Genomic DNA, 13,582 nt, shown 5'->3' on the forward strand with positions numbered 1-13,582 from the left:
AGTGATGTTTTTAATCTTTTTGATTTCCCAAAGGATGCAAATGGCACGTGAAATCCTGTACATCAGGCAGTCCTTCCTCACTGCGTGATGTACCAGCAGCCAGCTGGGACATCCTCACTCCAAGCCAGGGAGGGGAAGGTGAGCTGCGGGCCAGGGGGATATGCTGGAGACCACCCTCCTTTGCTGCCATTCATGCACCACCCTCTCCACACCAGCCCGTGCTGGCTCCGTTTTTGTCAGGTTCAGTCCCCTCCTGGGTGGTAGAACACGGTGTTCCTTCCCGGTGTTCTCAGCTCCGTGTCCCACGACGCAACAGTTGCCTGGAAACTGCCTCCGGCTGACACCATCAGCCGTCCCAGATTCAGCCAGCCCCGCATTCCCTTCCCCGTGCCTGACACAAGATGGCCGAGGGGAACCAGGCCTGTGGGGAGGAGGAGGAGGAGGTGAGCTTTCCAGCCCGGCTGGCAAGCTCCAAGCCCTGCAGAAGGAGCCGGAGGGGAGCAGATGGCTTCCCCGAGGAAGGGAACGCGGCGTCTTGCTCTGGGAGGTTTGCTGGATCCAGTCCGGACGTATGGTTTGGAAAGAAGGCATCTTAGGAGGGGTTGTAGCTGGAACATGGGATCATTAGGTCATTTCTTAGCAAAAAGAAAACACCAACAAAACCCATGTGCTAATGGTTTGCATCAAAGGAGCTGGGCTCGGCTCCTGGAACAGAGCCACAGGTTTCTTTATTACAGAGCCAGCCCTGAGAGACTGAGGAGAGAAGCAGACCCCCCTCCTTCAAATGCCCCAAACCAGCTCCAGGCTGGGCTGAGGCGGGGGTTAGAAACCCCCACTCCCATGTCCTAGAGCAGCACAGGGACACTACGGGCTGAAATCGTCCTTCTGACCAGGAGTCCCATCCCGGGGGTAGGGGAGTTCACAATCTCCCCAGCCCGATTTAGCATCCCCTCAGAAAGCAGAGGCAGGGGGATTAGGTGGGGCACTTGCCACCCTTAGCTCTTCAATGCCGGCACTAAATATTAACCAAAAGATTTTTCAGAGATTCAAACACAAGCGCACAGCAACAGGGAAGAGCTGGAGAGCTTCAAAGCCTGCCTTGCCGGCCTGACAGCATGTCCATGTACCTTGTTGCCATGACATCATCACAGAGAAGCGGTTGAGTTTGCATCTCTTTCTTCCCATCTCCACCCCAACCCCAGCTCTGTCTCCACCTCCCCAGTGCCTTCGCCCCTTCCCAGCAGGTTCCAGTCACCCTTGGGGTGGAGGAGGAGCTGTACCTCTGAGGACATTTCCACTGCTGGCATAAGTCCGGGCTCCCTGGCAGCCGATAATGATGTTGTCCATCTCCCCTAGGTGGGGAGGGATGAAGTCATGAAGCACAGCCCTCTGAGCTGCTATCACAGCTTCCTGGGACAGGCAGATAAGGAAGGGTCATTTCAGCTGGCATTGATGCATCACCCTGTGTTTTTCATCTCCTTTGCTACATCTGACTCAGCCTGACGCTTTGATGGGTAATGGCAGCAATATGCAGGGGGCAAGGAATGAGAGGGAGAAGAGAATACAATAGCAAGCCACCTGTTGTCAACTTCCCCAGCTTTCTGCTGAAAATTTGTACGGTAAAAACCTCCAGCAAGAGACTGCAGTTTTATAGTCAAAAGCAGATAGGCCCTGGAAGCTCCAAAACATCAATCACAGAGGGGTGTTTTTTCAGGAAAACACAGGACAAGGGTCCATACCATCTTGGGCTGCATCAAAAGGAGCGCAGCCAGCAGGCCAAGGGAGGTGATTCTGCCCCTCTATTTCACTCTGGTGAGACCCCACCTGGAATCCTGTGTCCAGCTCTGGGGTCCCCAGTACAGGAAAGGCATGGACCTGTTGGAGAGGGGCCAGAGGAGGCCACAAAAATGATCAGAGGGCTGGAACAGCTCTCCTGTGAGGACAGGCTGAGAGAGCTGGGGTTGTTCAGCCTGGAGGAGGCTCCAAGGAGACCTCACTGTGGCTTTTCAGTACTTAAAAGGGGCCTGTAAGAAAGAGGAGGACAGACTTTTTGGCAGGGCCTGCTACATTAAGACAAGGGGTCATGATTTTAAACGAAAGGAGGGGAGATTCAGGCTGGACATGAGGAAGAAATTTTTTACAATGAGGGTGGTGAAACACTGGCACAGGTTGCCCAGAGAGGTGGTAGATGCCCCATCCCTGGAGACATTCAAGGCCAGGCTGGACAGGGCTCTGAGCAACCTGATCTAGTTGAAGATGTTCCTGCTTAGTGCAGGGGGTTGGACTAGATGAGCTTTGAAGGTCCCTTCCAACCCAAACTATTCTATGATCTCTGATCCATTAGTTGTGCTCACCTGAAAATTACAGGCATGTGCAAAAACGTGCCAGTTCCACAGCAAAAAGAGAGTGAAAATCTTCCTTCTAACACATATAGGCCACCGCAGCATGGCTCAACTTGCAGCGGGCAGGAAAATTGATCTGTCTTACTGAACACTTGCCTCAGAGCAGGGGCCTTGACACTCACAGCAGAATTTTGGGAAGCTGAGGTTTGTGTTTTCACATACAGTGCCGATGACAGGCACACAAACCAGTTAAGACAGGTTAGCTTTTTCGTGGTAACTTCTTGTGGGAAAGCTGTTACCCTTGGAAACAAAAATAGCCCATAAGCCACCTTGCACTTACCTTGGGGGAGTTACAGCGTGGGAGCTGACTTGCTGCAAATTCACACCTAGCTTACCTCAATCTGTTTGCACACTCGTGATTCGAGAAGGCTGAGGAGCGGTTAACGTTCACCTATTGCCGATACAGGTCATGGAGACATTAACTTTGGTCAGCTGGTGGCCAAAGAGATAACAGACTGGCAGCCAGGCCAAAAGATTGTGTGCTGAGGTAAGCAGGTCCCTATGACCACCTGCAGGTCAGCATGACCCTGCAGAGATGCCTATGACCAGCATGTCTGTGCGTATGCACACAGCAGATAATTATTCATTAGTGTGAAAGAAGCATAATTAAAGCAACTGTGGTATAGCTGACAGTATCGTCATGCTCCGTGGTAAGGCCACTACTCCAAAGATGCTTGCTTTACCTTTCCCTCCGGATCTACAGGGGTAAAACCTAGAGGAGATAGGAATTTGTGGAACAACAAATCAGCTTTTCCACCTGCCAGCTGCAGAAAGTGCCAGTCAACATGTAAAGGGAGCCAGCTGGAGTGAGTAACCACTCCAAGAGACAGCTCAAAGGATTTGGACTCTTCTACGCTGCACAGTGATCCTGCCACTGTGGTCCACCACACAGAGCAGGTATCACGGCACCAGCTACCTTCTGATACTACCCTGTTTCCCTGAAAATAAGATAGGGTCTTACATTAATTTTTGCTCCAAAAGATGCATTAGGGCTTATTTTCAGAGGATGTCTTATTTTTACATGAACAACAATCTACATTTATTCTAGAACAAAAAAAAAATCAACATTTATTAAAAAATAGTCATGCCATCACATTGTCACATCTGTCACACTGCATTCTAATTTTACTTTTCTACGTGTATATCTGCCTGGACACTATTTAAATTGACTTTTTAAATGAACTGTAACTAGGGCTTATTTTGGGAGTAGGGCTTATATTTTGAGCATCCTCAAAAATCCTGAAAAATCTTGCTAGGGCTTATTTTCAGGGTAGGTCTTATTTTTGGGGAGACAGGGTAGTTACATGTCCCCCCTGCCTTGCAGTTCCCTTCCACCTGATCAGTAAGGAGTTGTGTGAAAGGATGTGAGGCCTAGCCAGCACAGATGGTCCGAATTTGAAATAATTTCTAGTTGTCTTCATATTATTCCAATTCCTGGATTATATAAGAGCTCCTGACATGTTGAAATGGAGGGAGGACATCTCTACCATCACACTGAGGTTCAGAGAAGGAACAAAAGGAACCATAAAACGCTCCGCCAGTTTGATCCACCACAGCCACTAATGCAGAAAGGTCCTTTGGAACTGAACTATGGACTGGACAGTGAACTCTCATAAATCACAAGGTGTCAGTGGTACTGCTGGTGATGTTCTCCATGGAAAGTCTGAGAAATCATGGAAGACCCAAATGCAAGACCCTGAAGGTCAGAGCAGAGGTGCACTGCCTGGGCAGAGGACACATTAGTTTTGCTGTCACTGCTGACACCTGTCTGGACTTTGGCCAGCAGCACCACACGTCCGGCAACCTTCCTCAGCATCGTGGCTTGCGCTGGTGAAAGGAACCGAACGGTGAGAATGAGAATGTGTCTCTGGTACCCAAATCACCCAGGAAGCACATGTGATGGAGACCTGTCACTGTCCTCCACCTGAGCTACACCACTGCTTGCTTACTTCCACATTTCCTGAACTACTATTCTTTCTCGTCTTCCACTTCGGGATTTTCATTTTAGAACACACACAGAAAAGGACGTTTTACTAAAGTTTTATTGTAAAAACACAGCTCCCCAGATTTATATAAATAAGCCATATACGTAACATACAATTATGTTCACTCCATCCTCCGACACTGACAGCTTTAAAAAAATGAAGCAAGCTAAAAGAATGCAAGTCCAAACAGACGTTAGGTTTCTGATGACCAAGTGATATCTCACATGGAGCCTCCTTCCTCTACCAGCCTCCAAACAAGATGCTGAAAGTACACAGCACTTGCAACACCCCCAGGAACTGACAGGGAGGCATTCGAGCCTTATGAAGAGTTCTCACCCACTCCCCAGGCATCGTCAGCCGCCCATGTTTTCATGCTGTGTCAGTGTGCGGTGGGTGAGAAAGGAGGGGGCAGTTTGCATAGCAACCTCCTACACCCAGGCAGCTCAGCTGTTGTACCCTCAAAAAGAAGCAGAGAAGAGCAAGCAGAGTCTGCTTCCCTGTGGCTGACACCTCCAGAGGCAGCCCGAAGGGAGACCCTTGGCACTGCCAGTTCTGTATGGATATCTGGGAAGCAGGGAAGAAGGTATTCTCAGCATTCGGAAGGAGGAGAGACAGGTGCTGGTCAGAGCCTATACCACATGATAGTGGGGAAGGCAAAGAAGAGAGGACACAACGTTGGGCAAGTGGGAGGAAAAAAAAAATATAGGGCTAGACAGCACCTTTTCTTATTCATTTCCCCCTCCTAGTGCTGCTGTACAGCTCTGCAGCGTGTCACGAGACTACCTGTTCCTCATCTCCTTCCTGCTTTGGCTCAAACACCAAGGAAAGAGCCACAGACAGATGAGAAATCCCACAAGCAAGGACAGGAGAGCTTAGCAAGTTTATACGCACGCACACACCAACTATATGTATCCCACGGAACTGTTAGTCAGTATGAAAAAAACCAATCTTGACGTTTAACTATTAAAAATAAAGCCCCACCTCCAGATTGTACAAAATCTGTCAAGAGAAGGAAGAAATCTCTTATATGAAACAAGTCTTGAGACCCAGCCAGATGTCAGGAGCACTTCCAGACACACACAGCCAAGCTGCCACCAAAGAACATGTACAGTAGATTCTTCACCTCATGAGTGATCTCAAAGCCAAAAGCTTCCCCGATCACCACATGCCAGGAGGACCCAAATTTCTTGTCCATCATCTCTTTGATCATCTTGGCAGCACTCTGGAGAATGTTAAGAAGGAGAGTGTAGGGTGAGACAGAGCAAGCAGTGAATTTTTATGCAAACAGCCCCCTAATCATCTTCTCCTTTTATTAGACTAATCAACAGGTACAGCAGTTGCACCGCAGGAACCAGGACCTCCCCAGAGCTATGCTCAAGGGTAAAACAGATCTCTGTGTTCCCAGCAGCCCCTGACACAGCAGCCAGAAGAAATTAAAGAACCGCATCTCACAATCACTTCTCTTGTTCACACAGTCTGAAGCGAGAGTTCTGGTTCAGCTGCTGATGGAGTTATGCTGGGCAGCAAGCGTTGAGAGGAGATTCAGGTCACTAAGCTGCAGCTATTTTTACAGGAGTCCATTTTTTTCCTCCAGCTAATTACCAAAACACTGAAACTAGGCTGACTTTTTAAAGGCTCACTTCTCCTAGATCACACCCTGCTTGATCTAAAAAAGGAGAGAGGAAGATCTTGCAATGACATGAGGTGTCTCAGGCAGGATGGGACAGAAGGAATCTCTGGTTTCATAGCTTTACCTTGCTCCAACACAAAATTGCTCTGGCAACAAGCAGTCTGTGCCCTGCCCATAGAGCAAGGTGTGTTTTCCTTTATCGTTGCTTCTCAAAGTTAAGGGCAACCTTTCTGAAAACTGTAAGTTCTGCATCACACCCCATTTATATAGTCTCAGTAATTTCATTCAGGAGGCTGAAAGCCAAAAGGGAAGACTTAACAGACTGTACCTAAAGGTTCAAAGACTTTGAGGTACCCATCCTCAAAACAAGAGTCTCTTCCCCACTCCAGTGGGGATGGCCTTGCTCAATGCTGAGTAACAGTTGAGAAGGGCCCATCTCTACACAGTTCTGAACCAAGCCCTCAGGACACAGGGCACTTCAGGAACCAAGTGGAAGCATGTCACAGGCAAGGCAGGATCAGGAAGAAGGTAAGGTTTGGGAAGTGTCATTGCTACTAATCTCTACAGCTTGCAGGAAAGCAAAGTGCTGTTATGGGTCTTGCTGACAAAGGGAACTGAATCTGAGTTCTAGCCAAGCTCTTTGCTTTCTTCTACCCTTGCTCAGTGCAGAGAGAGAGTAATAGGACATCAGTGTCTGACTCCACTCTGCCCCGCACCCTTAGCCCTGCTCCTGCAGGTTCCCTGAGCTGCAGCAGCTGAAGGCTGGCCATTTTGGGATTTAGCTAGTACCTCATTGTTGGTGGCGTATTTCTCACATGCTGTGACACACAGCTCCATGGCCTCTACACGCATCTCCTCCGGCATGTCTGTGTGCTAGAGAGAGCAAACAAACAAGAGGAACTAAGCAGAAAAATAAAAGCTAGACACAAGACAATAGCAAATAGCCCTTACTTTGCCCAGGCTATAGCTGGGGTCTAGACTGCTGGGCATGGGAAAAAGGCAGCTGGTCCCTGAGACTTTTAATGCTTGCTTCAAGATGGGGGCATCACCAGCTGCACAGGCTTGTCTGTACACCGAGTATTTCCACTGTTTCAGAGAAGGGTAAACATAAATATGGCTTATTGCACTACAACTGACCCCTTCATTCCTTTGTCTCAGACAATGTAGAATTTTTCTCTACCTAGCATTAAGACTAGCACTAAGTAAGCCCAGCTTAGAGGAGTAGATAAATACTTTTTTCAGTTTTTCTGTTATAAGATGAAGGGAAAATATGTTAATACTGCTCTAACCACAGTACTTAACTATTGCTATAAGCATAATAAAGAACTCTAAATTACATAGCCTTTTCTTCCTCTTCTGTTACCTGGCTGGTTAGCAGGATCTTTTACTCCAGCTCCTCTAGGAAAAAAAGCTGTATCCAGAACACAGGACAAGGCTCCAAATGCAGCATGTTCAATCTATTAGATGGATCACTTTGCCCCAGGCTTCCCCTGGCTGATGGGTGGAACAACAGTGCTAATAAATTTCCCTGGCAGAGGTCAAGGACAGGTAGAAAGTAGTGGTGATGACTGGGATCCCTCCACAGGACCATCAGTACCCAAATTCTCACAGCAACTTGTCAGGGGAGAAATTCTAGTTTGGAAGGTTGGTAAGAATCACAGAAAGTTAGGGATTGGAAGGGACTTTGAAAGATCATCTAGTCCAATCCCCCTGCTGGAGCACAGGAACCCATTCAGGTGGGTTTTGAATGTCTCCAGAGAAGGAGACTCCACAGCTCCCTGGGGCAGCCTGTTCCAGTGTTCTGTCATCCTTACCGTGAAAAAGTTTCTTCTCATATTTAAGTGGAACCTCTTGTGTTCCAGTTTGTACCCATTGCTCCTTGTCCTGCCATTAGTTGTCACTGAGAAGAGCCTGGATCCATCCTCCTGACACTCACCTTTTGCATGTTTATAAAAATTAATGAGATCACTCCCTCAGTCTCCTCCAAGCTAAAGAGACCCAGCTCCCTCAGCCTTTCCTCATAAGGAAGATGCTCCACTCCCTTAATAATCTTTGTGGCTCAGGTAGAATTTCATATCTATAACATTGGTAAACACATAAGGCATTTCTCTTCTTACCCTAATCAGTGGAAAGCTGTGAAGTCTTTTATAATCAGACTCCTCCTTTTTCCCCTCCCCGGTGTCTGCCATGGTCCTTCCACAGGGACCCCGGGAAGGGGTGGAGGGGCTGCCTGGAGCTCAGCAAGGTGCTGTGGCACTGACAGCCGAGAGGAACACGGCTCTGAGGGCACGAGCAGAGCAGCTTCAGCAGGATGAGATACTTCTTAGCTCAGAGGACACTGCTTGAACAAAAACACAGGAAAGAGAAAGCAAGCCTTGAATTAAAATGGAAGGCAAATAAAATTGTTACAAGAATATTGCCCCATCTCAGTTACTTACTGTTTTTCAGTACCATCTTCGCACGCCACACACTTAGAGAGTTATCCTACAGATCATTAAAGCAAACAAATTTAAAACCCCTATAATTTTCCATAAATGAGGCTTCAAGATCACAGCACTTCCTAGAAGCACCAATTGAGCTTGAGGTAAGAGCCGCATCAGGGTACAGCTTCCGACAAGGGATGAGGGAACAATACATCGGCCATTATGGCTATTGATTAATTCCAAAAGTATTCTCCCAGGATGCTATTATCTGCGAGGGTTTCAAACTGTGCTCAACAAGCAAAGGGTAAGAGTATTTAAGAATATGATCAGTGTACATGTCTGGACGGAAATGTTTAACAGGAACATTTTGGTCTGGTTTGTGCACTTGCTCCTCACATCCCCAAGCATTTGTCAGCTGGGGAGGACCATATGGGAAAACATTGGACCATGGCCCTGGGCCTAATTACCAACCAGCCTCTTCTTGAGCAATGCAGAGGCACAGCACTGTCTGACTGGCCTCTGCACATCACTGTGCCCTTCCCTCTGCTACTCTCACTCAGAACTAAGCACCTTCCTCTCCTACCCAGAGGAGGTAAGGATGATCCCATATTAAAAGGGAAAACAAAACAAACACAGTGTCAAGCAACACCACCCAGATGAACCATTTATGCCAAGCATGTTGAGTTGCTGGCTAAAGTATCAACTCTGACAGACTACCGGCTCTCACATGGGAACATGGAACCTGTAGATGTCCCCACCACAACCTCCACAGGACAAAAAGGCCACCTGGCTGGCACCCGCCTCCCGCAGCGGAGCAAACCCCGTGAGCTGCTTCAATACCAGCTTCTCCCTGAGACGTGCCCGGGGCTGCAGACCGAGCAGGTCGCCGGGGGCTGCCCCACGGACCGGCGGCGGCTTTCCCGGGAAGGAGCCGCCGAGCGGCGGCCGCGGCGGTCAGAAGACAAGGCAGGGAGGCGGTCTGGGCGCTGCCCGCCAGCCGTGAGTCCAGATAGACGCCCACAGCCCCGGAGGTGGGGGTGGCAGCCGGGATCGGAGGCACCGGGCACAGCGGCGGCAGGGGCAGGGCACGGGGGAGCCCCCTCTGCGGCACGATCAAGGGGGAGCGGAACACGGTCTGGGCAGGCCGCACACCCGAAGCAGTCCCCTCACACCAGCCCGCCGCTCTCAGCCCCGCGGAGTGAGAAGGAAGGGCTCGGCAAGCGGCCCCAGAAACAGCAATGGGAAGGGGACGAGGGAGCTCCGGTCACAGCCTCACCTCCGCCGCCGCGGCCCGCACCACCACCCCAGCGCCGGTTGCTAAGGAAGAGCCGTGCTTGTCGTAGCAACGGACGCAGGAAGTCCCGCCTACCCCGCCGTCCATTGGCTGTGAGCGCACTGCCTGGCGCACCTGATTGGTGGTCCGTATTGCCGGCTACCTCGCGGGGGCTTGGGACGGCGGCGGTGAGGTGTCCGCGGGCCGCCGGTCCTGCGCCGCCACCTGTCCTGGGCCGGTGGCCCTGGCGGAGGCGGGGGAGCGGCCGCCGGTACCGCGGAGCTGCAGTCGCTAAACACCCCGCCGTGGCCTGGGGAAAGGCCCCTGAAAAGGGGCTTCCACGAGGCCCCGGACTTCCCGCCTTCCCCAGGGTTCAGGGGGGGTTTGGCCACAGCGACGGGGTCCGAGCCGCACCCATGAACCCCCTTGTATCAGGAGACTTGACATTTTTATGACTTAAAACCCTTTTGGGGCCTAGTTCTACCTTTAGATTTAAACAGCAAAGATAAATATTGGAGCAGTTTGGGGAAATTAGGGAGGTTTGTGTGTTTTCATTCTATGGGACGGGCTCACGTTTGCATGTTGATGCAAATGGAGAAAGTGATGCTGTGAGGGTGGGTTATGAGTTTGCAAACAGCTCCTGTAGCACTAACGCCCATCTGCACTGGACTCGCCACCCCTCTGCTGCCTTCCACGGCCTTTAGGTTTTTAATGGCTGCTTTGGGGTTTTCCTTGTCTCTCAGCTCTCTGGGAAACGTGTGTTGCCTCTACATCGCACTAGGCAGACACTGATTGCCTCTAAACCAGGGCTTAAATGGTTTCCTAGGGGTCTAGAATTGTATTTGTCTGAAACCAGTACAGGTGGAGAAGCAGCAAACTCCAGGATAATACGGAGGGCAAAGACATATCCTGTGCAAAGCCCCGTCTGCTGGGCGTGGTGCGTGGGTTTCCATCAAGACCCGTCCTTGTCTTGCAGAGTAGCTGGTGGGCCAGATCTTCCATGTGGCCTTCTGGCTGGTGTCTATTTGAAATGTCCTCATTGCTGGCAGTCTGCTAAAAGAGTAATTGCTTTCTAGCTGTCTGAGGAGGAAAAGAGTGGGGGAGGAACAAGCTGGGCACTCTCCTGCCCCTGCCAGCTCATGGAGAAGTCCTCTTCACTCACCATAATCTCCAAGCCCCCAGCTCTGCCCTGTAACCATAGGGAGGACATTTTGTTGTCTCTTCCACCAATATAACAGTGAATCAGACCTCCTGGTTGTCGTTTGCCTGACAAAGCAGTGATGGAGGCAGCAGAGCTGCTTCTGGGCTTGGAAAGACGACACACATCATTTGTTTTTCTCTGCCTTTGCTGCCGGTGGTGACAGAAATGAAGTGCTGCCTCCTGTCCCCCTTGTTCTCCAGCCGCTCCTGCCTCCTGCAATGATTCCTTCTCTTTCCTCCTTTCAGTGAGCGCTGGCCTCTTGCAATGAGGCAGGCACAGCACTAAAATTGTCAAGAGACAGATAAAAGCTGGGAGATTTTTAATTTTTTTTAGAGGAGATAATTAGAAATAGAATCTCTATGAGGAAGATCTTTCCATCATCATTACTTTATCTCCAGGCAGCTACTCTAATCTCTCTGGGGACACAGTGCTTTCAAGCACTGTATTCTTGCCGTATTTTTTTTAATGCTTTAATCCCTATGTAGTTCACCCACTTTTGCTACTAAGCAGCAAGTCAGCATGAGCTGCTGTGTTTGTGTGTGTATGGCTCTGGCTGTGTGTGTGGAGGGGAAGCACACATGCATGTATGATTCTGGGTTCAATTAAATGTGGTTTTTTTTTTTCATTAATGTGTCCCCAGAGAGTGTTTCCCTTGGGAAGTGCTGGTTGTAAGGACTATTCATCAGCGGTTCCCAGGTGAAAAGCTAAGGAAAAATGGCCAAACCCAAAACTGCAGAGGATCCAAAGATGTGGACACTGGTTTTTACTGTGGTGTGTGATACAGCATGGATGCAAGGTAGAGATACCACCTGAAGAAGGAGAGCATCCTGCTGGCACGTCCCCATCTGCAATGGCTTCAGTTTAGGAAAATGTAGGCGGTTTGTTTGTGGACCCTCAAGTGCAGGGTTTCCATGGGTGCCCTCTCTACAGTGCCACAAGCCAGTCAGAGCCTTGTTGGGCCAACACAGCCAGCACATCCCTGTCCCTTTAGCTGCTAGTGCAAAAAGTAGATACACAGCTGGCTTCACATCACCTGATCTTTAGTTTCTGTAGGTGAAGGTGAGTCCAGAGCAAGGGTTTGATTGGCCCCTCTGGATCTTTAAGGAACTGCAATGGTTGCTCTGCTCTGGCTGGTCCTTTCTTACTTGCCACTAATCACAGATGGGAACTCTTCAGCCCTTTGCTCTCAGCAGCCACAGTGAAATGCGTTAAAACAAAGAACGGCTGTTTGCTGCCTGACATTAGATTGTGTTGTACTCCTTAGCTGAGAAACAGAAATGCAACTGCTGACCGCAAAATACATGTATCTAGAACATATATACTGCCTCATGTTTTCTTTTAGCTGTCTCCATCATTGATGGTAGGAGACTGGATGGCAGGCTGACTCTTCATCAGGCTGAGGGCACCCACAGACTCTTTCCTTGGCCACTTCTGGCCAGGTTTTGGGACCTCCCCGTCATCTCATGGGCACAGACCTTGCCGTGCCCTGTATCCTCTCTGCAATAAAGCAGGGGGCTAGAGATTGCTGTCCTACCTGTCGGCCACAGGCCGAGATAGCACCAGAGGGCCTGGGGAAGTGGAGCACACCGAGCTCTGCCCTGCAGCTGCCCCGGGATGGGTAAGATGGTCACAGCTCTCTGGAGGCAGGAGGAGCACTCAGGAGGCCCTGTGTGGATGCTAAAGCCACATTTCACTGGGATTAGAGTCCCACCATGTTGTGCTGAGCTGAGGGAAGGCAGTGATGGGGAGGCTGGTGTGCAGGAGCGGTTGGCAGCCAAAAGCAGCCTGGTCTGCTATGGAGGAGAATCATAGAGTAGTTTGGGTTGGAAGGGACCTTCAAAGCTCATCTAGTCCAGCCCCCTACAATGAGCAGAGACGTCTTCAATTAGATCAGGTTGCTCAGAGCCCTGTCCAGCCTGGCCTTGAATGTCTCCAGGGATGAGGCATCTACCACCTCTCTGGGCAACCTGGGACAGTGTTTCACCACCTTCATTGTAAAAAATTTCTTCCTCACATCCAGCCTGAATGTCCCCTCTTCTAGTTTAAAACCATGACCCCTTGTCTTATCATAACAGGCCATGCTAAAACGTCTGTCCCCATCTTTCTTACAAGCCCCTTTTAAGTGCTGAAAGGCCACAAAAAGGTCTCCCTGGAGCCTTTTCTTCTCCAGACTGAACAACCCCAACTCTTACAGGAGAGAGCAACCTGCTTTGGGAGAGCTGGATCCCCTGGGCTGCTGGACAAGGCAGTGCCCTGTGCGTGATCCCATACCTACTACCTATAGTAAGAGCCACTGCTGCAGCACCGGTAGTCGCATGAGGATGTTCCTGTGCCAGATCCTCTGGAAGCCCAGCCCCTTCCCCATGTGAGTGCTGCACGAGTCTTAATGAACCTTCGTGGGGAGGGAGCGGAGGAGGCTCCTGGCAGGATGGAGAGGCACAGGAAGGCAATTAGTGCAGCCCCCCATTGCTAGGGCAACGCGAGGAAAGGGGATGTTGGAAGTGTCACCTCCTGGGGGATGAAGTATGGGCTGGCTTGACCTGGTTTGAGGGGACCGGGACACTGACGCACCACAGGGAGCCATGAGCTGCGAGCATGGAGTTCCCCGAAGCACAGGAGCTCCCCGCAGCCCACTCTAAATGGAGGTCCCGGGGCTGCATGTGTCCCG

General features: G+C 50.3%; 1 protein-coding gene across 2 annotated transcripts; it reads right to left on the reverse strand.

The window, feature by feature from the left end:
* Positions 1–404: 404 nt before the first annotated feature.
* On the reverse strand, positions 405–9,385 carry DNAL4 (dynein axonemal light chain 4). 2 transcript variants are annotated; one of them, XR_013922575.1, is made up of 6 exons: positions 9,281–9,385; positions 8,135–8,355; positions 6,807–6,890; positions 5,511–5,609; positions 1,281–1,406; positions 405–421 (listed from the first exon to the last, which is right to left on the reverse strand). XR_013922575.1 is itself a non-coding variant. In XM_080350798.1 (4 exons), the coding sequence occupies exons 2-4, from the start codon at positions 8,204–8,206 to the stop codon at positions 5,445–5,447; spliced, it is 321 nt and encodes a 106-aa protein (XP_080206924.1). In that variant the 5' UTR covers positions 8,207–8,355; positions 9,281–9,385; the 3' UTR covers positions 4,447–5,444. The 2 variants fall into 2 exon arrangements, 1 of the variants encoding a protein (XP_080206924.1); XM_080350798.1 differs by lacking the exons at positions 405–421; positions 1,281–1,406 and having other exon boundaries at positions 4,447–5,609.
* Positions 9,386–13,582: the final 4,197 nt, after the last annotated feature.

Source organism: Nesoenas mayeri (assembly GCF_963082525.1).
Source record: "Nesoenas mayeri genome assembly, chromosome: 1".
Classification (NCBI taxonomy): Eukaryota; Metazoa; Chordata; class Aves; order Columbiformes; family Columbidae; genus Nesoenas; species Nesoenas mayeri.